The 24,990-nt window shown below is 30.2% G+C and overlaps 2 protein-coding genes and 1 long non-coding RNA gene across 6 annotated transcripts; all 3 read right to left on the bottom strand.

Moving 5' to 3' along the window:
* Positions 1–1,981: 1,981 nt before the first annotated feature.
* Positions 1,982–3,717, bottom strand: LOC107004228. The gene is made up of 3 exons (XR_001454707.2): positions 3,621–3,717; positions 2,917–2,955; positions 1,982–2,379 (listed from the first exon to the last, which is right to left on the bottom strand). It is a non-coding gene; the product is annotated as an uncharacterized LOC107004228 (long non-coding RNA).
* Positions 3,718–9,917: 6,200 nt separating this feature from the next.
* Positions 9,918–13,687, bottom strand: LOC107004685 (zinc finger CCCH domain-containing protein 53). Of its 4 annotated transcripts, none has more exons than XR_001454777.2 (9): positions 12,591–13,687; positions 12,039–12,221; positions 11,767–11,946; positions 11,570–11,673; positions 11,219–11,482; positions 10,992–11,139; positions 10,585–10,791; positions 10,417–10,473; positions 9,930–10,336 (listed from the first exon to the last, which is right to left on the bottom strand). XR_001454777.2 is itself a non-coding variant. In XM_015202989.2 (9 exons), exons 1-8 carry the CDS (start codon positions 13,556–13,558, stop codon positions 10,460–10,462), a joined length of 2,088 nt encoding a protein of 695 aa, XP_015058475.1. In that variant the 5' UTR covers positions 13,559–13,687; the 3' UTR covers positions 9,930–10,336; positions 10,417–10,459. The 4 variants fall into 4 exon arrangements, 3 of the variants coding, with proteins under 3 accessions (XP_015058476.1, XP_015058475.1, XP_015058477.1); XM_015202989.2 differs by having other exon boundaries at positions 10,417–10,493; XM_015202990.2 differs by lacking the exon at positions 10,417–10,473 and having other exon boundaries at positions 9,918–10,336.
* A 4,566-nt stretch (positions 13,688–18,253) lies between these two features.
* On the bottom strand, positions 18,254–19,015 carry LOC107004014 (jacalin-related lectin 34-like). The gene is made up of 3 exons (XM_027912805.1): positions 18,897–19,015; positions 18,487–18,811; positions 18,254–18,408 (listed from the first exon to the last, which is right to left on the bottom strand). Exons 1-3 carry the CDS (start codon positions 19,013–19,015, stop codon positions 18,292–18,294), a joined length of 561 nt encoding a protein of 186 aa, XP_027768606.1. The 3' UTR covers positions 18,254–18,291.
* Positions 19,016–24,990: the final 5,975 nt, after the last annotated feature.

Raw genomic sequence — 24,990 nt, forward strand, 5'->3', positions numbered from 1 at the left:
TTAATTCAGTATAAAAAATGCATTAATGTACCCAGTATTGTGCATAAGTACATCTACTTAGTATCAATTTTTGTGATGTATCTAATATATTTGTGCATAAATACATACTTAAAACAAGACGAAGATGAAGATATAGTTATTCAGATATATGTATTTGTGCATAGATACATGTATTTGGTGTAACTATGAGTTCATTACATACTTAAAAGAAGACAAAGACTAAGATATAATTATCCAAATACATATATCTATTACTCAATTTGATCCATAGTTTCTATAATTACTTATCTTGATTGAGTTTCCTCTAGATACACTATATTTAAAAAATGTATCTCGCCTCTCTCGCTCTCCTTTTGTCCTCTCTTATCCCTCTACATTTGTGTATTTATGTTTCACACTTTCATGTATTTGTGTATTCAGTATTAAATATGCATTGATGTATTCATTTCATGTATGTATATCAATTTCACACAGTGTATTCAATATCAAATATATGGCGTATCCACTATCAATTTCATTTATTCAGTACAAAAAATGCATTAATATATCCAATGAATATGTGCATAAGTACATCTACTTAGTATAATTTTGTGATGTATCTAATATATATGTGCATAAATACATACTTAAAACAAGACGGAGATGAAGATATAGTTATTCAGATATATATATTTGTGCATAAATACATGTATCTAATGTAATTCTGTTAATTACATATACTTAAGAGAAGATTAAGACTAAGATATAATTATCTAAATACGTATATCTATTACTCAATTTGATGAGATCATAGTCTAATTGTTAAGGACTTGTTTTGGAGGCTACTACTGGATATATCGAGGGAGAAAAGTAACCCAATGTTAGGATTAGTATTTACTCCCTTTGTCTGTGTTTATATGACTTAACTTTTTAATTAGTTCCAAAAGGACATATTTCTATATTAAATAATAATTTAATTTTTAAATATTTATTTTATCTTTAATGAAATAATTTTTATAATTAAATAAATATTTATCACTTATTTTAGACTAAAAAATTCAAAAATTTTCATTATTTTCTCAAACTTCGTGTCAAGTCAAACTAACTCACATCAAATTGGAGAGAAAGCATAAGTTGCATTACAATAAATATTCTTATGTAAATACTTTTAAAAATTATATACATGTAATATTGAGTTGAGTTGATTCTGTTTGACTTTTGTTTTTTTAGTTAAAATCCAACCAAACTAATTATGATGAATTTTTTTTCCATAACAAAACCAAAAGCAAACTAAATTACTGATCGGACTTTTTCTCAGTTTGACTTGATTTATCGATTTAGTGCAGTTTATCAATTTTCTTTGTACACCCATACTTGAAATTACAGAGATCTCTGACATAATATCTAGTACATAGAAAAAAGGGAAGGAGGGCCAAATTCAACATGGAACCACATAATTTACCTATCTTGGAGCGAAACAGTGACGGATCAATGACAAAGTTCATAGCTAATTTCAGCATTTTAAATAGTGATATCAAGCATATTATTCTCTCTACGTTCACAAGGTAGGGATAAAACTGCTTATACATTATGCTAAATGTGTTGTCGTCAGTAGATTTTCTACTTATTAGCCATAACAAAAACTAATTTAATCTCGAATATATGAAATTTGCCTTGTTTTATTAGTGATAAGAGAGAACCACTTCATGCCATCAGGATCAGCAATTTACAAAAAAAGTAACCTTGGAACAACAAATTAACAATTTCATTAGCGATTACTGATGGAGCTAGGATTTTTAATAAGGGAGATCAAAATCTAAAGAATTAAACACAGGAACTAATTGAAGGAGATTCGTTATCTTACTATATATACGTAAAAAATGATTTTAACCATGTATAAATATATTCCGCCGAAGGAGTTCTCATGAATCTCTTAATAGAAGGTTGGCTCCACCCCTACTAGAGACGACACAAGGTTAAAATTCGTGTATATCATAGCCTCTTCAAATCCTAACGGTAGAATTTCATTGATATATTATTGTTATTCTTACAACACCACAAGCTATATTGTTGTTGATTCATGAACATGCATGATACAATATATAACATAATAACTAGTATAATATAAAACGATACATTATGGAACGATAGAAAAATAATTTTTATTAGTAAGATACTCTTTTCCCTTTAATATCTAACCTAAAAGGGAATTATATTCATCATTCATTTTTTGATATTTTTCAGTCAATTTTCTGAAAGTCTCTTTCTTTTCCTCAGAAATATTATTCTTTGACAATTGAAGCTTCATTTCTTCTCTCTTTTTCTTAAGCTCTTTTATTGCTGCCATTTTCTCATCATGTTCCTTTTGAAGTTTTGCAAGATCTGACTTCTTTTTCTTACCTGATTTAATCACAAAAATGGACGTATACATATATGTAATATATCGATATTGTATAAATAGTTATGTAATATATTGATATGTTGTATAAATAGTGTATAACTATATATATAATATATATATATAACTATGTATTAGAGATGTGTATACATGCATATACATTTTAATAGGTAAATTCACTACAATAAAAATAGTTTTTAACAACAATAAAAGTGCATATTAACAAAGAGTGTTAAAGTCTTTATCAGCATTAGTTAAATGATGTTAGATCCAATGTTGTTATAAGCTTCACGGACATTTACAAAAAGTATTAATTGTTTCTAAACAAAAAAAAATAGACTTTAACGGCAATTAAGCTGTTGTCATAAAGATCACTTTTGATGTAATGAGTAACCACTGAGACTATTAGTAAAATAGTAAGTATTTTCTTATTTTAAATCAAATATCTCAGAGATAAACCTTCGGAATAGAGAATCTTTCTATTAAAAAAATCTTTGTCTAGTTAGAATTAGAATTGATTGGATAGTGAAAACACATACCTGAATATTTGATTGAGCTGTTGCCTTCCTCCATAATTTCTGTAAAAATTAAAATCATGTCAATATTTAGAAATTTTGTTTTTATTTTTCTTAAATCAATAATCTTTATAAGGAAAAATAAAAGAGAGCAAAAATATGTCTTTTAATTGCTGCTAATAAGTTTGCATTCAATTCACTTGCCAATTATTAAACATGTTTAACTATTTTCCTAAACAAAGTTCCATTTTATTTTATTTTTTTATATTGGTTTATAGTATAATCTTTTGTGTAATTTTATCTTTATTTTACTGTCTTTAAAAAAAAAAAATCTTATCTTATCTTGAAAGAAAAAAATAGGGCAGGGCATATCGTGGGAGATTTTAGTAGCTCAACTTGGTTTATGATTAATTACGTAAACTATTATTTTATAAGTGAAGATTCGATTTATCATCTTATATTCCTCATGTTACAATTAGTTTCTCAAGTTACGAACTGAAAGATCAAAGAAACTTTAAAATATAATGAAGTTAATCAAATTAAGGGTGTGTTTTGCAGAAATTAAAGAAGAATAATTCCAAAAAGTTCTTCAGAAAAAAAATTGTGTTACAAAAATTATGAAAAAATATTTTTTCATGTTTGGTTGACCAAAAAATATTTTCTCGTACGAAACGCACCCTTAAATATTCATATTATGCAAACATTATATATGGTAAGTAATAAGTTACCTTAATTTGGTGTCAAACCTTTACAGCTACCTTCTGTTCTGCACTACTGTCAACTACGAGAAACCTTTTATAAGCAACGAAAATTGACGATCTATCGAAAATAAATTTTTAATATTTATTTAATAAGAATAAGTTATGCGTAAACCCTATGTTTTTAGCAATTACTTATAAAATTACATAGAATATATTATTGTTGTTATTGACAAACATGCTCATGTGCAGAATAATAAAAATAAATAACGCTTTTTTTTATAGTCAATTACAATGCGTCAACTCTAAATAAATAGGGTTGGTTATATAAATCTTCGTGATCAGATATATTTTTGAGAAAAAATTATAAATAGCAAAGAGATTAAACTTAATAAACCTCCTTAGCTACAGTTTGGCTAATCACGCTCCATAATTATAATTTTATTTGCTATGGGTATTTCTGTTCGTATAATTCGTTTGTCAATTTACAAAATGCTAAGTCTATACAAATTTTATGTTTAAACATTTAGAAAATTTTTAAAACTCATATAAATCAAATATATCAACAGGATAATAATTATATACAAGTTAAGGTAAGCATATACAAATTCTGGATTCATACAATTAGACTTATACAACTAGAAATTGAAGACACAAGTTCTTATACAATTAGGAGCCGAATTATACAAATTCTAAATATAGACCACGTAACAATGCTTATAAGTTAATGATGAATGATAATTTTTAATTAAATAAATTACAGCTATGTTATCTAATTATATTTATTTATCCTTGTAATTTTCCCTATATTTTTCATTTATATTATTCTCTTTACAAACAAAAAATATTGATGATATTAAAGACAACATTGATTTTTCTGTTTTGTTTTATTTTAGGTACAAATACAAATACAAATAATAAAGAAGAAATTTCCCTTTGATGGAAATAATATCCATGTTATAGAATTGAGTACAGAGATTTGCTATGCCATAGACATGTAAGTGTTAAAGTCATGTGACTCAGACAAATAAAATAATGATGCAAGGAATCAGAATATTACACGTCATTGCTATGGACAAATTATACATATTTCAAATAAATATACATAAATAATATTCAATATAGTTTGAAAAATTAATTTTCAAGTATAATTATTTGTCCTAAAAATGGTATAGTTGAATTTGTATAAGGTATGCGTCTTAATTTAACTCTTTGTTTTATATTCGTTTATTGAGGATTTAAAGATAGATTTAGTTGACACGAAAAGTAAATATAATTAAATAAAGCATGGAGAATATAATTTCTATCCTCCTTAAATTTTATTTTAGGCTTAAGTCATATGCGGCCCCCTAAAGTTGTCTGCATAATTCATTTAAGCACCTCAACTAAGGCAACTACCTATTAAACACTTTAATTATTCAAAACTGTGTCTATTGAGCATAAAATGCTGATGTGGCTAAATAAGTGTATCTCACAGCCTAGTAGCGCGTGAATATATTCCTAATCTTTTTAAAAATAAACTTTACTCTTTTTTTTATCCTAATCAGCATTAATTAATACAACTCAAAGTATTTTTTTATTTAAAATAATATTTTTGACCAAAAAGAAAGCAACCCCACCCATCCCTGTAGGCCGTACCAATTGTCTTCTTCTTCACCCCATTTCTGCACTCTATTTTTTTTCTTTCATTTTTTTTTCACTCTTCATAAATTGAATTTGTTAAAAGAACTTGCAACAAGAAACAAATGGGACATCAAAACTATAAGAGCAATATTTGTTCTCTTTATTGANCTGCACTCTGTTTTTTTTCTTTCATTTTTATTTTTCACTCTTCATAAATTGAATTTGTTAAAAGAACTTGCAACAAGAAACAAATGGGACATCAAAACTATAAGAGCAATATTTGTTCTCTTTATTGATTTTGAAATAATTTATCAAAATAATTTATCTACGTAGATTTTTTTTCCATAAAGAATCTTAACAATCACTCCATTAATATATTATACTTCATAATTTATTTCACTATTTGCATTAGACTTGATTTCAAAAAGATTAATCTTTTCAAAGGAATAGAAAATGAGAAGTAATTGATGATGATGAAAAAGAAGATAAGGCAAATGATTAGGTTGACGAACTTGGAGGAGGGGGTGGGGGAGATTTTCTTTTTATCTTTTTTTTGTTGTTGCCGGAGGAATGGAATTTGTTGTTGGAATCAGGATGGCTGGTGAAGGGAAGAAGAAGAAAGGTGGGTTTGTGTGGGAATGGGGGTTTTCTTTTTTCTCCTTTTTGCTAATTAATTTTTAGGATTATTAATGATTGGAGTTTTTATTTTCATTTTTTAAAAAATAATCAAATATTCATTAGATGGGGCCCATGTGCCACATACTGCAATTTTATTGGTTACTTTTTAAAAATAGTGCGCGTGAGTTACACACACAACATTTTAAAAGCTTATTATTATTTTGTATTTAATAGGTACATATTTGTTAATATTAGAGTGTCTAATAGGTAGTAGCCTTAGTTGAGGTGTTTAAGTGAATTATGAGGACAACTTTAGGGGGGCGCAGATGACTTAAGCCTTTATTTTATGAGACTACGCTAAATATAACATACAAATAATTTTATTCAATTGTGACATTTATGCATTTTAAATATTTTTAAATTTTGTTCTTTCCAGAAAAGAAGCGGTTGTCAGTTCTTTCATTTCAAATTGTTTTTCATATATTCTTTTTAGTTAATTTCATAAATATATTTTTCTTTTTAAGTAACTGTTTAATTTTAATTTCTAACTTTTCATTTGGTATATTTCAAATCACATGATTAAATTAATTTGATATATTTAACATATTTAAATTTAAAATTATAAAATTTAAAAATTTTTCCAGAAATAAATTAAAATGTGAGGAGTCAAATAAAGTGAGATGTCAAATTAAAATAATTGAAGTCACTTTCAATCGATCTTTTCGCAATGAAGGTTAGTGAGTAGTGACCAATTAATTAAATTCTACAATTGATTTTGGTGGATGTCCACCTTAAATTAAAATTAATTAAAAAAAAATGTAATGCATTAACTCCATAATATCTCTCTTGGCTGGATACAAAAAAAGAACAAAATAAATTTGTTTAACTTAAACTTAAATTTACTCTAAAAATCTCTATAAATTAATGTAGATGGGATTATGAAATTTTATTATTTTATAGAGATATTATTTAATCGTTAAATTAATATTTTTTTTAATTTAAAGAATGATATGAGATTTGATGATTGTTAATTTTGATTATATCAAAATTATTGTATCTTACTAATTTATGTATCATATTTATTGATTTCACATAAAGTATTATTACACATAAAATACAATAAATAACTCAAAATTATTGTATCTTACTAATTTCAAACTTGTGATGTTTATGATAGTAAGAGCTTTCAAAATGTGTTATCGGACAAAATTTATCGTAGGATATTAGAAGGTTATGAAGTGAGAAAATTGATCCAGCAAAGATCAATGTTTTGGATGCTATCAATTTGCAATCCTTGTTTGGGCAATAAATGTTCTACAAGAGATAATAGCAAATTATTTTTGACACTGTAAAACTTATTGGGGGATGTAATCTTAGAGATTTGAATGAACCTACTTATGAAAACGTCATTCATAAACTTGAAGTCATGATTAATGATCTCGTTTACCATAATAAAATAGATTCCAATAACTTGTTGGATTATCCAAGTGAAAGTGATATATGTTCAGAGGTCCAATTAAAAGAAATTGTGGATACCATCGAAAAAAGTAATGTTGATGATGAAGTTAAAGACGATAATATACCTTTGAAACTAGTTAAACGTAAAGAAACACTTATCGCATCTAGGACTCTTAACAATTTTATGGTGCAGTTCGAAAAGAAAACACAGGAGCTCTTAGATGCAATAAGAAAAGTTAGAGATGAGCTTCGACTAGATTTCAATTTTAATAAAAAACAAAACACAATAGAATCATATTTCACTAAATTGTCTTAGATATATTTATACTTTTAAAGAATTATTAATTTATGATATTAATGGGATCAGATATTTATATAAGGGTCTTCTGAAAATATATTATCTTATCGAAATTGGTAATTTTTTCCATTGGCCCAAATTGAAACCGGAGAAAAATATTATTTTAGAGAAATTATCAATTTAACGAGTATTAATTTATAGAGATTTTACTATACTTCAAATAAATAAAAAGCATACTCCATTTTCTAAAAAAGAAATCGTCATTTCATTTAACAGTTGAATTTATAGTTAGGAATTAAAAGACAAATAAGTAAATAATTTGTATAAAGGGAAATAGATCAAAGTCCTAAACAGTCGCACAAAAAATATCACCATAGCATGTCTGTAGGTGGCCAAATATATCTTTTGAACAATTTAAAATAGATTAATTTAACCCATGGTATATTTTTAGCTCAAAAATATTATAGCTTCAACTTAAACTTAAGATAACTTAAAACTACGAAAAGTAATATAACTTATCATGATACTTATAGTTATTTCAATATAATAATCTTAAAATTATAGTCATTTTAGTAAGTTACACGTTTATTTTATCGAATCATTCTTAAAGTAAGTAAAATAAATGCATTATAAATTGGAAAAACATACCAAACACACTCCAAAAAAAAAAAAAATTAACCCATTTTTTATTTTTTTGGAGCAATTGTTATAAAAAAGGATAATTTTTGGAAAGCATTTTATAACCAAAGACGTAACGATAAAAATATTTTTAACCTAATGGAGGTAAAATAATAAGAATGACCTTTTTGAGGTTGGCAAAACTAAACTTCAAATTCAAACATTTTTTTTTAATTTTAACCTTGAAAATTTAACTCTATTAGAAAACTATTATATTTGTTAATCCAATTAATTATAACACTAACTATTATTCTTTTTAGGGCAAACATTGTTTGATGTGCAACTCACTTGATCACATAAAAAAAGTGATATCTATACATTCAATTTCAGATACCCCACAAATAGAAAGAAATTTTCTCAATGATTGTCCAAATAGTTTTACTAAATTAACAAACCACTTAATTAATCGAATATTCCAACTGTTCAAGAATAATATCTATGAATTTAACTCAAGGCCGTTATTACGACTAATAGGTTCAAAATAAGTTTGTACCGCACGTTTGTTGAACAAACAAATCACTCAACATATCAAGTATAAGTTTTCAAGGTTTCGCGCTCATAAACTTTTTTTCTTTCATATATATATATATATCAATAAATTCAAGTCACTTTCATCGATAAGTAGAAGTCATTAAAAAGAGCAAAAAAGTACTGAAGTAAAAGTCCCAAATATGAACTTTCAACTAGGCCAACATACCTTTATGTACAAACCATATCACATAATTGTATGGGACATGTTGTTTCGTGGAAGCTCACATTTCTAAGTTTATTATATTATTTATCTGTTATTATTATTATTATCTTGGACTTATAACACCATAGAAAATCAAGAGACAGAAAAACATGAATATCTACTCAAGGAAGATCTTCACCAACTCTTTATTTGACTAACTAGACTTAGATACACCCCTTTTTTGCAAAATGAGTAAAATACACTCCTATTATTTTCAACACTTTTCTCGATTTTCTATTAAGACCTCATGCCCCTACAAGGGTTTGAGATACTATATCTACGTTTAATTAGTCAAGTAGAGGGCGGTCGATAATACAAACATCAGTCATACAAACATCAATCACTTGTTATATTTATAAACAAATCCTACTTAGACTCTATATAATATTGGTTAGAAGATAATTTGGGTGCACATGTGTACATAATAGATGAATAGGAGAGCATGCTAAAACATAAGGGGGGGCAGCAGTACCCATAAAAACAAAAGTCCAAAGACACATTTAAGTATGAATAAAGGCTATGGGGAGTGAAAGTGAAAGTTGTGGAGTGGAGGGGTAGGTACCCTTTGATACTACCATTCAAATGGTGTCAGTAACCATGTGATAGTATGGCCCTTCAACCCTCATGTTCACCTAAAAGAAACCATAAAATGAGACAAAAGAGTCCCCCCTTAAAGTAGCCTTTGATAGCACAAAAGAACACACTTTTCTTTACCCTCCCACAACCTTCCTTTTGGTAATACTAGTGTCCAAACCATTACATCATGTACCTACCACTTTATTACCAAGGTAACTCTAATCACCAAGACAGCCTTTCGGAAACAGTCTCTCTATCTCCACGAGATAAGAGTAAGATCTGCATACATTCAGTATCACCTACCTCATTCTTGAAAATCTAGGAAGACAAAGCTGGAACCCAATTTGACAGAAAGTGATCTAAAAGACATTTTCATTTTTTCGACTTTAATTTTTTACATCATAGCAAGTTACAACAGTAAAAGCAGAGAAAAGGGAGGAAATTACCATCATAACTAAGGGGTTACTACTAGCCTGCCTTTCATTTTTGCTATTGTTCAGTGTGGTCCAGCACACAACTACAAAGAGGGTACAAAATAGAGAGAGAGAGAGAGAGAGAGACCCCACTCCCATTAATCAGTTCATCTGTCCTTTATGTATACATTTATGTATTTGTTGTAAGTAGTATGGTATTGATGATGACAACAATCTTGAGAATATCTTCCTTACCGGTAGATCGATCTTTTCTTCTGTTGAGGGTATTGTTTGGCTATACAGCTAGAGGACTTTTACTTCTTGTATATGCTACTACTCATGCGTTTTTCTGCATAAACGACATTTAGAGAATCTCATTTAGAACAAAAATGGCAAGAAAGTTGGAAACCGGGAATAACAATAACCAACCTAAGTTAATCCCTCCTAGCTAGCCATGCACAACTCTTAACACCTACATTTCAATGGCTTCTTGCCCAGAAGTAAACCTGGTCAATGACCACCTCAAATTAACTTCTTTCACTCTTTTTTAAAAAATGCAAAGATAATGGAAGAAGAAAAGATGTGGAGATTAAGTACCTTGGCATGTGGAAGTAACATGATTTAAGAGAAGCCATGTTGAGGGTAGTTGTCGTAGGAAGCATAGGGATATTATTGTTAGAAGTAGCAGTAGTTATTGGAGAACTAACGCCAGCTTCAGCTGAATCAGTGGAGAACGCGGCCTGGTTTTCTGCAGCTGACTTTGTAGGAGAAGCAAAAAGGTTATCGGGAAGGATGTGCTCCAAGCTGTTTCAATACAAAACAAACGTCAATACCATTAGACAGAATCCAAAAACATTATTAGCAATAGGTTAAAATCAATCCCAGCAAAATTTGGCATCATCAATCGGGAAAAGAAATAAAAGACTTTTCAACTGCCATCTTGAACTTGGAATTTATGTTGTTAATAATCTTGACATTACATTAAAGAAATCGTAGTTCAGTACCTTTCTTGAAGATTAGAGTTGTCAAAATTGGTGGTCTGCTCCTTGCTGCTACTTCCATTCCCAAAATCAGTAGGCAGCATTTCTTGAGGCACCTTTTCATCAGCTGCATTATGGGGGGTGTTGATAGCTTCATGAGTATCGTTACTTTCTATAAGAAGAAATAAAATCAGTTAGCACTAGATCTATTAAGCTAAAGAAGAAAACTTAAAAATGTCTTAAAAGTTAACCTGCAGGGACTTCTTGATCAATGTCATTCGACACAGGAATAAGATTGTGATTGTTTGGAGAGTGAAACTGCATCTGGGAGGCCGTTGGAAGACCAGGACAGAGGCTGGGTGGGAAGTGATCATTGCGATGTTGATTCTTCAGGTCCAGCAGTTGCAAATTCATTAACCTTCTGCCTTGAAGTTCGATGGCTTGCTGTAATTCAGCCTCCTGCTCTATTTTTCTTCTCAACATCATCTCATGTGAATTATATAACATTCTTGCTCCTAGATATGAAGAGATATATTTTAAGCGTCAAACAACCCATCAGACTATTGACAAGAAAAATAAGAAATTCAGATCATTTATCTTACCAAAGGGAAGGTCAAACGGCTCCCTAGATTCAAGAGCTGATGGGCTTAAACAGGTCGACAGCTCTCCTCTATCAATTGGATGGTGTTGTTGCTGAAGCTGCTTCCTTTATAGTTTAATCAACAATGAAACATTAGTTATGAGTAAAGGGAGATGCAATAACTCAAAATAACATTACGGGGTGATCATATTTACATACTTGTCCGCGATTTTTCCCTTTTCCTTGTAGGGCTTTACAAGTACCCGAGAATCACACACAAAATGTGGGTTTCCTTTAGCCAAGATCATCTTAACAGTTTCTGAGTAGACAAATGTAACGAATCCAAACATTCGCTTCTGCTGATATGGAATTCTAACATCTTGGACAGGCCCATACATACTTCAAAAACAAATTACACAAGACAAGTTACTGTCAAATTTTCATTCCATTTAACCATTTCAAGAATCCGTTTCACAATAAGCGCCACGTACCTAAAGTAGTTAGACACATCCTCCTCCTTAAATGTGCTATCCGCAGGAAATGTTAGGTAAATTTGTCGTGAACTTGAACTTGAGATGCCACCCAACGCCATTGCTGAAAAATCATTTCTATCAGGCCGGCTCCTACCGAATTTGTGGAATTCTTCACCCATCATAAATGCCGCAGCAGCTGATCTGCATTTCAGACCATACATGAAGATACCTTTTAAATATCCTACCAATATTCCAAATCTCAACCTCCACATGATATCCCAACCAAAAGTCTAAGCATAACTACCTAACCTTAACCAATGAGTTGGTATTGAAACGTTTTTTAAACACAAATAAACATCAAATCAAGATTAAGATTAGACAAGAAACAGCAGCATAATACCATAACTACAATCAAAACACCAGAAACTGATTACCCAAAAAAAAAATGTAAAAGTTGAAGGAAATTACTAGCAAGACAAACATTTACAAGTTCATAACAAGGTAGAGTAAAGTTATAAAGTCAATAACTAACAATGAGGAAATATCATGTCAAGGTCCAAAAGGAGATACCTTTGGTTATCATTCAAGACGTTGATGCATTTGTTGTAAGCAATTGGATGGTGATGAGCACCAGAAGCCATAAGAGAGACAGCAGCAAACCTCTGTTGCTGCTGCTGTTGTAAAGCCTTCATCCTCAAGAAATCATCAACAGAGTCAACTTTACTAGGAGAACCAACAATAGCATCTGGTGAAGAAGAAGAATCAGGAAATCCACTGTGCATAAACTTGCAACTATTCCCATTTTTGCAAAACCCTCTAGCAAAATACATGCAAGGCCTCCAACCAAACCCACCACCACCATCATCTGAACCACCAAGAAAAACATCATTGACTGAACAACTCCTACGATGAAGATGAGGGGTTTCCTCACAATTCCCATAAGGGAAAACCAAAGAATCACTTCTTCCACTAGGACTCATAATTGGATCCAATGATTCATCAAGAAAAGACAAGTGTTCTTGAACTTGAGCTTGAACACTACCACAATACTCATCATTATTTGGGTCATAAAAAGGGAGTGACAGTGAAGTAGTTGAACCCCCAGAAAGAGAATTAGTAGAACCATTCACCACAGCAGCATAAGAAAGTGAACTAGACCCCCCTCCTCCTCCTACTGGTGAAGCCAATGGTCTAGGGCTTCTTGTAAAAACTGGTGACCCATTAGTAGACCAAGGAGAAGGTGAAGAAGGTGAAGAAGAAGAAGGAAACCCATTGTTAGGAATGATGATTCTTGGTGAAGATTGATGAAAAAGATTCAATTTGGACATTGCAGATGAATTGTTTGATGAAATTCCTAAACAAGTTTTAGCTTGATTTATCAAAGAAACCAAAAGGGTTTCTGGACCAAAAGCTAATCTTATCATCTCCTTCTCCCCTTGATCTTGTATCAGTATATACCCCATAATTTTTGAAGCATTTTCTGGATCCAAACTTTGAATTCTTGATAAAACTATCTTTGTAGCTTCATAGCCATCCATGGTAGTACAAATTTCTTCAACATTCACTACTACTACTCTCACTGCTACACTACAAAGTTGGAACCTTTTTTCAAGAAATAGAGAGAGAAAGAGAAAGGACAATGATAGAGGATAGTGGACTTTTAAAATAAAATTATTATAAAATAAAATAAAAAGATTTGTATGATTTGGGGATTTATTGTATTTTTGGGAATTATTACTAAAGATTTAAAAAATGTTTATACAAAAGGTAATGATAGTTATATTTGTTCAATCATTATATACCTTATTCAAACGTGACACTTGAGAAGGATATTTAATAGTAATCACTATCTAATTCACGTGACATAATTTGACTTGATATAAAATTTAAAAAATTATGATTTAAAATAATTTTTTAGTATTTATATTATTATGCAATTTTATAAGAATAAATGAGTATTAAATATAGAAATGTAACATTCTTATTTGTACAGATTAAAAAGAAAAGTAAATCATATAAACTAAAATAAGAAATTCATTTCTGAATCTTAATTTATTTGTTCGATTTAAAAAAAATAAGGAATGTGTTTTTGAGCTAAAAATATGTAAAAACAAATATCTTTTAATTTTTATGCTCTTGAATCTATAGCATAGAAAATTGATATTAAAATATTTTTTTAAAACTATTTAAAAAATAAAACAAATTAAATAAATTGAAATGGAGAAATTATACAATTGCTAAAAAAAATTATTATAACGATAGTGTTTAAGTTACTCAAAATTTTGTAATTATTTTACCAGATATTTATAAATTTTTACTCATATAGATATGAAATAATTTCAAAACATAGATAAATAAATAAAATATGTACTTGAAAAAAAAAAACATAACGGAACTCTTATCAATCATAACATTTACAAAGTTAAATTATTAATTCGATGAATCATAGGATAATCAATTAGTCATATACAAGTTACAAAATTAATTATTAATTCAAATAAAAAACGTTACGCTTATTTTCAAACGGAATAGATAATGAGACAATGAGTCATTATGCTTGATAAACGTGAAGTGTCTTGATATTTTTGTCTCATAATATAAATAAATATTTTAGAGGAATTTGTAGATAAAAAGACTATATTTCAAAATAAGTAGAATATTGTTTTAAGATTTCATTATATATGATATTTGTGTCTGTCTTATGTATTTTATATATAAGTAATAATTTAATACATGGACTTTCTTTTGAACGTGTAAGTAAATTCACTTAGATAATTTATTTTAATTTTCAATTCCATTTAAACATGAAATTAATTTTATGATTTCTTTTTCATTTTATGTATGCTCTTGAATAGCAATTATGCATTTACAAATTGACGTACATCCGTTAGTTTTCATTAAAAATATTGACGGAGGAATATCAAATTTTTTTAAAGAAATTCCGTATTTTTGCGTAAAAATAATTGATGGGAGAGTGTCGATTTTCTTTCTTAAATAATCGGTTAAATTAGATAGCATTATGTATTTTATATTTTTCACATATATGTTATCTAGATTTAACTTAAATGCTAGCTTTTAAATTTGGGAAAAGGGTCTGATATACCCCTCAACTTTGTCATTTGGAACTGATATACCCTCGTTATAAAAGTGGCTCATATATGCCCTTGCCGTTATACAAACAGCTCATATATACCCCTGCCGTTACAAAATGGCTCACATATACCCTTCATTTAACGGAAGTTGAAAAATAAATTTTAAATTTATATTTATTACTTCTAATTTTTTTAAAAAAAATTATTTAGGGGTATATATGATTCTTCTATCAATTTCATACATAAATTATTTTTTTACTTCTTTTATTATAATTATTTGAGTTTCTTATTCTTATTTTGTTTGTTTCTTTCATTCCTTAGTTTAAAGAGAAAAAAATCAAACTATTTTTTTTGTGTGTATTGTAATTTAATTTCGTATTTGAAGAAAAAATTTGATCATCTACAATAAGTTTACAAGAATATTAGTAAAATATAAATAAATTTGATTATCAAAATAATAATTATAAATTAGTCATTGAAACAAAAAAAGTCATAAAAATATGTTTGACGAGGATTAAATTTACTCATATGGGATTATATTTTTTAGAAAAAAATAATAAAAATTTAGATTAAAATTATTTTTTTTCATTTCCGTTAAAGGAAAAGGGTATATGTGAACCATTTGTTTACAAGTAGGGGTATATATGAGCCACTTTCATAACAAGGGGTATATCAACTCTAAATGACAAAGTTGAGGGATATATCAGACTCTTTTCCCTTTAAATTTTAATTCAACTCAATGCAGATAAAATGAATTAATCTTCAAAAATTCATGGGAAAATGCATAAGTACCCCCTCAACCTATGCCCGAAATCCTACAGATACACTTATACTATACTAAGGTTCTATTACCTCCTGAACTTATTTTATAAGTAATTTTCTACCCTTTTTCGGCCTACGTGGCACTAGCTTGGAAAAAAGTCAACAAGCGTTGGGCTCACAAGATAGTTCTACATAGGCCGAAAAGGGATAAAAAATTATTAATAAAATAAGTTCAGGGGGATAATAGGACCTTAGTATAGTATAAGTGTATCTCTGGGATTTCGGGCATACGTTGAGGGGGTACTTGTGCATTATCCCAAAAATCATTGCTAACAATATTTTACTAAAAATGCGAAAACTCAACTTTGTTGGATTGTCATTAGTTTTTTTAAGAAAGGAAATCGATACACTTTCGTTGATTATTTTTCACACAAAAATAAAAAACTTAAAAAGAAATTATTATTTTTAAATAAGTCAATGTTCGTCCATCATTTTTTTAAAACGAATTACGAAAAACTAACGAACAAACGTCGCTTTTAAGATGTAAAATTGCAGTTGAAGAGCGTATATAAAAATAAAGAAATCATAAGACTAACCTTTTTTTTAAATGGTACATAAAAAAGAAGTTGAATGGTTAAAATGAAATACGGCTAAAATAAAGTGTCAAAATAAAAAATAAAGACAAGTTATAGAGGCTAACTATGTATTTGACTCTTATTATAATTGATCAAATCCCCCCTGAACTTGGCAGGAAAACTCGCTTTAGTACTTAAACTATACGGGTGTTTATATACCCCCCCCCCCTTAACATGTTTGATGTGAATTATTTTTAACCTTCCGAGCTCCAGCCTCCTGCACGTGTTGATACAGCTTTGTATGGCGTGTAATTCATTTTTCAGCATTTTTTAAAAATAAAATTTGACCCTCAAACGGTATATCGGACCCATTACATATTTGAATGTAAATCTTCTCTTTTGTAGAACTCTAATTTTCTCTTCTCCTCACCAACCCAATCACCCAAAATGCTGACCTAATTCATGCTATTTTTCTTTATTTTTCTCAAATCTTAGCTCTTCAAACCTCAAATCTTAGCTCTTCAAACCTAAAAGTTGAACCTTTGAAGGAATAATTGTTCTTCAAAATGTAAGCTTCAAACCTATTCTTCTTTATCTATTATTTTTATTTTTATTTTTATTTCGTCCCTTTTTCTTATTATCTGATTTTTTTCCAGATTCTTGTTACTTCTTGCACAAAATTTTTAGAACACAATGCGATCAATTAATATGACAAATCTTTGTATGGAAGAAGATGATTTATACTACGAAGAAAAAACGTTTATTGTAATCATGGACTTGTTGTGCGTTTGAAAACATCTTGGACTTCCAATAACCGCGAAAGAAGATATTGGTCATGTCCTTATTATGGGGTAAACATCATTTTTGTTTAATTTTAGCTGATTAAGAATTTAAGTACTAATTCCATCATCCTTTTTCATTATTGAAGGGTCCTAGATCTTGCAACTTTTGGTGTTGGAAGGATAAAGAGAATATTGATTCGAGGTCGAAATTTGTGATTCCTAAACTAATACAGAAATTGGTTGAGCTTGAGAATATAGTAGAATCATCTCAAATCTCAGCCACTGCATTTGAATTGGTTGAGGATAATGAAGAAGTTGACAAGTCGGGAGATTTCAAACAAGATGATGATTGTCTAGGAATGAAATTAAAAATGTTGGAAGAAGAGGTTGAGAAGATGAAAGTAATGCAGAATAGATGGAGAAGAACATGTCAAAATGTGCTCTTTTTGTTTGTAGCTTGTTGTTGTGTTATGGTAATAGCTATAAGCTATTGTTTCTGGGTGATGTATAAAAAGAAAGGTTCAATGAAGTTACCTTAAGCTCTTGATGTAGTGAGATCAATGTTGGAGTAGTGTAGCACTGTAAATGTTGTAATCAATTAGGTGCAACTCTTTTGTAATGAACTGTGTATTCTTCTTATTCTGTTAATGCAATTTGTTGGTTTATGTATTTTGTTTGTGTTTTATTTATAACTGCATTGACATTATTGCAGTCACAACTGCATAATTGTATACGTAAAAGTAATGCAAAACTGGTTGCACAATTGTTTCAAAAAGAGATTACTAAAATAACAAACTATTGCAGCAATCACAACTGCATAATTGTTCAAACATAGATCAAACTAACGCAATCACAGCTACAACATAATTCTTTCAAAAACAAACATAGATCAAATTAATGCAGTCACAGCTGCATAATTGTTCTAAAAACAGATAAAACATCAATCTAAAGCAATCACAACTGCATAATTGTTTCAAAAACAGCTGAAATATCAAACTAAAGCAGTCTCCATATCAAACATCATCTGCATTAGACCTTGTTCTCCTTCTTTTGTTTTCTCTCATCTCTTGAAAACCTTGTTGAGTACAACATCTTTTCCTTTCCATTTTAAGCCTGATCTTGGTTTATGATGCCCAAGATTTTCAGTCACTATTGAAGAGTTCATAGGCATTCCAGGCTACATTCACAACATAAACATTGTCTTAGATGCTTCATAAGTTACAATTGAAAGGAGTAAATATTTAAGACAACTTACATTGTAGATTGTAAAATCACTCTGTGTATGTAAAATCCCCATTCCGACCATTCTTGGCCTCTTCACTCCTCCAGTAGCGCCAGGAACATCTGTAGCAGTAGCAGCTACACCAATTCCCCTTCCTCTTCCCCTTCGAGCTACACTAGTTGCAGTTCCTCTTCCTTTTCCAAGAATATCAGTGCCAGTTCCTCTACCCCTTCCAGTAGGACAAAAACCATTGACAGCACCACTAATCCTTGTTTCATTAACAGATCCAGTTGTAATTCCTCTTCCCCTTCCAGTTCCAGCTAAACCAGTTTCAGTTCCTCTTTCCCTTCCAGTAGCACTAGCCTATAACATAAGTTGATAACAAAAATATTAGACTGATAAAGCTGTAAAATAACAACTACATGAATTACTATAAACATTACCTGTTTTGTAGAACCTCTTGGTCGACCTCTTTCTCTCTTTGTGCTTGATTGTGATTCAGTTGATGTTGTAGAAGAGCCAACACTTGCCCTGGTTGAACTAGTATTTGTTCTTCTCCCATTTCCTCTTCCTCTGCCTACATTAGCTTGATTATTCAAATGAAAACCCTTCTTATTATGACCCTTTGTATGACAGAGACTGCAGGTCATATCAACACCTCTCTTGGATAATTTTTCTGTTTTATTTTCATTCTGCTCCTCCTAAACTTTCTAGGCCTTCCTGGTAGTGTTTTGATAACAAGTGATAATACAGAAGGGTGGTCGATTGTGGCCACATTTCCATGTTAGTAACTGGTTGAATGTAATGACTATAGACCTTGAGATAAGTCTCCTTGCTATACCAATGTGCAACATAGTTAATGGACTCCAGTTTTCTAAAATGAAGTGCAGCTATAGCATGACAACAAGGTTAATCCTCTTAGCATCCAAGATCTACAAATACATGTTTGTGTGCCTAGATTCACAATAAATGTGTTACCCCAGCTGTCTTTAACCTCAAAACCATATTCACCATTCCGTTCAAGGTTACATTGCATCGACTTTGTTGTGTTCTCTGTTAATACCTTTAAGGCCATTGAAGATATGTCTGTTATGCAAGTATCACTGAACTCCCTCAATTGTCCTATTCTTCTCATCACTTTGACCCTTATTTCTTCAAGCATTGTGATGATAGTTTTGTGTCTTGCCCCCAAAATCCATGAATTAAAGCTTTCAGCCATTTTGTTGTCAACACTATCACATTAGCTAAAAAAGTTAAAGTATAATTTAGACCACCTTTCTATATCGTAGTACAATAAGTTATCAATTATTCCAGTACCTAACTTCTCCATATGATCCAAATTTCTTTTTAATTCTTGTTCATATGTAGATTTGGCACATCTCCAAAAACAGTTTCTTCTTTCAATACCTTTTCAATTGATAGACCAGTTGGCTAGCACATGTCTTTCACACATTCTTTGTTCTACATTTGGCAGAAGTTCTTGAATAGCTTTATCAAGACCCTTTAACAACATTTAGAATATCATGAGAAAATAAATGAAAAAGAAAATAGATAAATAAATGGGAAAAGAAAATAAATGAATAAATGAGAAGGAAAATAAAAATACCTTCTGCATATCAGTAATGGTTGTCAATTCTGTCCCACCTCCTAGCTCAAGATCATATCTTACAATCTTGATAAACCATTTCCAAGTGAATGTGTTTTCCACCTCAACAACTGCCATGCTAGTGGTAGCATTTGGTTGTTCCCATCCTTACAAACAGCCACAAGTAATTGACCTCTAGAAACACCTTTCAAGAAGCAACCATCAAATCCTATACATCTCCTAGCTCCAGCTTTGAATGCTTTATTTAAAGCATCAAAACATATGTAAAATGATTGAAACATTTTCCTGCCACCTTCAAAAGTTTCTTCACTAAGTCTCACCACACATGTGCTACATGGATTAGTCCTTAAGAGCTCATCTCTATAATCTAAAATTCTTTAAACTCCTCCATATGATCACCCATAATTTGTTGCAACACAATGTTTCTTGCTTTCCTTGCTACAGTCCTCCCACATACACATTCAACTCTTTCTTCACTAAAATATGAAACTGAAAAACTCTAATACCATGCTCAAAAATAATTTTGTCCTTGTACCTTCCTGCTAAGTACTTTGAATTTATCAATTTATTTCTGGTTGTGCCATTGCATTTATGTACTGAATTGTAATTCTTCACCACAAAATCTCCTGTTCTTAAATCAATACTTCCAAACAACAACCATAGACAACCAGTCATACACTTTATCCTCACCCTAGTTGCATCATTAACATATTTATCTAATTCAGCATGTTCTTGAACTGCATATCTAGTAATAGCTTCTCTAAACTGCTTAACACTTTCAAAAGCAAGTCCAGTCTCCCAAACTATTAACTGACAAGTAGGATCAAATACAATTTTCTTTTTATTTCTTTTGCTCTTTTTTCTTTTCTTTGTCTTCTTATAGGAAGTTCAACCTGATCTTCCTCATTAACATCATCATCAGTATCTATTTCAAAACTAACAACTTCATCTGAATCAAAGTAGGGCTCATCTCCAGCTATCTTACCAAGTAGTTTGTTTCTTGGATAGATATTCATCATATCCCAAATCAACTCCTTTTTTTCCTAAATCAACTCTTTCAGATCTTCTAGGGCCTTTTTCTTTCCTCTTTTTTATTTTAGCAGCCCTTTTTTCTTTCCTAAGATTTATAACTTCCTCATGAACATCACTACCATACTCATCTTCTCCTTCATCAGACAAATCTGCATTGTCTGAATCATCACTTTCTTCTGTTTCACTTTCCCAATCAGACCCAACTTCTGGAATATCAGATGCAGCAGCAGCAAAAGAAGTATCACCCAAGTCTTCTCCAACACTAGCAGAAGCCCTACCCAATTCCTCTCCAGCACTAGTAGAAGTCCTACCCGATTCCTCTCCAGTACTAGCAGAAGCCCTACCCAATTCCTCTCCAGCACTAGTAGAAGTCCTACCGAACACTTCACTCAACTCTTCACCCACAATAGGTTGTGCAGGTTGTGCAAACCCCAAACCTTCACTATCCTGAAAAGTCTGACTAGATTCCTTATCAAAAACAGCATTAGATTCCCCACCTACCCCATCCACTCCACCTAACCCATCCACCCCACCCACATCACTTAGATATTCAATTGCTGGTGGGGTCACAACAGCTTCTTCAACTAAATGAGTCACATAAAGTTCAACAATATCTCCATTTTTTAATTTAGGTACAATACCCATAATATCCCTATCACATTTAACTTCAACAACATGTCGACATTTAGGTTGTTTAATATAAACAACACTAGCAGCACAGTTATACCCAATTTCTTTAACAATATCAACAAATTCGAAGTAGGACAATTTATCAACATCTATGTCAAAACAATCAGTGACCATACCTCCTTCATACTTAATACGAGGTTTTCGTTGAAGTATTCTACCATGGTGAAACCTTAAAGTAACGTACATATCCATCATCAAACTGAAAAGATTAAAAAAGACTAAGCTTCTCGAAAACCCTAAAATTGGTCAAATGCTACAATCATCTAAAGGAAGATTACTAACCTGGTAACTCTGTTCTTCACGCGATCCACTGCTTCTTTCACGAAAACCTTAAAATCAATAATTCATTCACGCTAATGGAAGAGAAATCTTCAGATTCGATCTTCTAGGTTTGAGAGAAGAGAAAGAATGAGAATCGCGGGCTTAGGATATTTATTTATAAGTGGGTCGGGTTGCATTTGGGAACGGATCTTAAAGATTTAGGGATATTTATTTATAAGTGGGTCGGGTTATATTTTGGGAACGGGTAAGATATTTTTTAAATCCTTAAGCGACGTGGACCACTAAAAAGGCGCGTTAAAAATATTATCATATCAACATTAAAATGTTTGTGATACTTATTTAGAATTGAATTTATAACAATGATACATATCAAAACAAATAGTTGTGTTTTGTAAGGTGAGCACAAGGAGCAACATCTCATAACATGCAATAAAGATACATGTTAAAATAAATAATTGTACTTTTTGTTTTATAGAATATTGCATACAACTTCATAGAAATTTAATGTTATGGTTGATATTTGCTCTGTCATCATTTTGAAAATATAGTATTTGTTTAAAATTTAAATGTGGTTGAAAGTTAATGTTTGTCCATACTTGTATATAAATTTGAGATTCTTGTTAACATTTGCTTTGTCATCATCACATAAATATGATATTTATCTAAATGTGATTGGTTGAACACTAATGATTTTTTACACCTATATATAAATTTAGCATTCTCATTGGCATTTGCTCTATCATCATTTCAAAAATATGATATTTGTCTAAAAGTGGTCGAACACTGATGTTTGTTTATATATTGATATAAATTTAACGTTTTCGTTAACATCTGCTCTGTCGTCATGTTGAAAATATGGTATTTGTCTAAATGTGGTTGAACATTGATGTTTGTCTACATTTTCATATAAACTAATTGTTCTTGTGGGTATTTGTTATGTCGTCACTTCAAAGATATAACATTTGTCTAAATGTTATTGAATGTTGGTGTTTGTCTACACTTCTCGTTGACATCCGCTCTATCATCATCTCGAAAATATGATATTTGTCTAAATATGATTGAACATTGATATTTGTTTATACCTGCATACAAATTTAACATGCTCATTGACATCTGCTCTGTCATCATCTCGAAAATATAATATTTATCTAAATATGATAGAATATTGATGTTTGTCTACACTATCATATAAACTAATTGTTCTTGTCGATATTTGCTCTGTCGTCACTTCAAAGATATGAAAGTTATTTAAAGTGATTGATGGTGTTTGTCTACACCTCTCTTTGACATCCGCTCTGACATCATCTCAAAAATATGATTGAACATTGATATTTGTCTACACTTTCATATAAACTCGGTATTTTTATCGATATCTGCTTTGTCGTCACTTCAAGGATATTACATTTGTCGAAATGTGATTGAACATTAGTGTTTGTCTATACCTGCATATGTAAATTTTCAAATCTTAGTTCTTCAAACCTAAAAGTTGAATCTTTGAAGCAATAGTTGTTCTTCAAAGGTAAGATTCAAACTTATTCTTCTTCATCTATTATTTTGAAAAGATAAAAAATTAGGCTTGACGAAAACCCTAAACTCAATCAAATGCTACAACCATCCAAATGAAGATTACTAACCTGATAACTTTGTTTTCGCCGAGTAACACCACAAATTCGAAAAGAAAATCCTTCAGAGAATGAGAAACGGGATTTGAGATTTAAGGATATTTGTTTAGAATCGGGTCAGGTTCATTTTAGGAATGGGTAGGTTATATAAAATGAGTAAGATATTTTTTAAACACTTAGCGATGTGGACGAATGAAAACGTGCATACACAACAATGCCCAACATTCAACTTGGTTGGTGTTCGGGGGTATTTAAACACCCGTATAGTTTAAGTACTAAAGTATCTTTATTTCATAGAGTTTAAGGACTAAAGTAAGTTCTCGTGCCAAGTTAGAGAGCAGGGCCGACTCAACAACATTGGGGGCCTAAAGCGAAACTTAAGAGAGGGGCCGTAATATTTTTTTTTTTTCATCATATATACTTTTATTTAAAGTATACTTTTCTAGCTATTTTAGATGCAAAGTCATTAACAATCTTTTTAATAATCCTTTTTTCAAATGATAATATAGCTAATTAATTTAATCTCTCTTGAGACATTGTTGATCTTAAAGAAGATTAAATCAATTTTAATTTCGAAAAAAAATCTGCTGAGGCAACAGTTACAAGAATTGTTAACATTATCCTATAAGCAAAATGTGTATTTGGGAAAGAAAGTTTTTTTATTTAATCGAGTATTTTCATTAGATCATTATCTTCTACTTTTATTATTTCTCTTAACAATTTTAATTCAAAAAACACATCTAAACCATCAATATTAGAATAACTATTATGGGTTAAAAGAAAGTTCAAGGTTAAGACAATATTGTTTTAAAATTTTCATCATCTAGTAATCTCTATATTTTAATACTAAATAAGAAATCAAAAATATTCTTATATGTTTCAATTGGTTCAAATCTATTCTGAAGTGAAAAAAAATACTTCGATCTACTCAACATATATTAAGTAATCAACTCTAAAGATTCTTCGGGAATTTAGGGATTTCCTTATCCATATTTTCATCAAATTGTTCTTACAAAAAATCAGATTTATATTCATCACATGTGCATTTCTCTTAGTAGAAATCATAGCACTCATAGTACACATATTTTTGTTATTTTTTTTTAAAAGAGTAATATATATAAGTAAAAGAAAAATTTAAATGGGTCCCCCAAAAAATATGGGGCTCAAGCGATGACTTTAATGACCTAGAGATTAAAACGACCCTGTTTGGGAGGGGGGTTATGTGTTTTCTACTTTTCTCTAATTTATTATGTAATAATCATTACTATTTCGTTGGGAATGATATATGATACTTGTTAAGTATGT

Source organism: Solanum pennellii, chromosome 11 (assembly GCF_001406875.1).
Source record: "Solanum pennellii chromosome 11, SPENNV200".
Classification (NCBI taxonomy): domain Eukaryota; kingdom Viridiplantae; phylum Streptophyta; class Magnoliopsida; order Solanales; family Solanaceae; genus Solanum; species Solanum pennellii.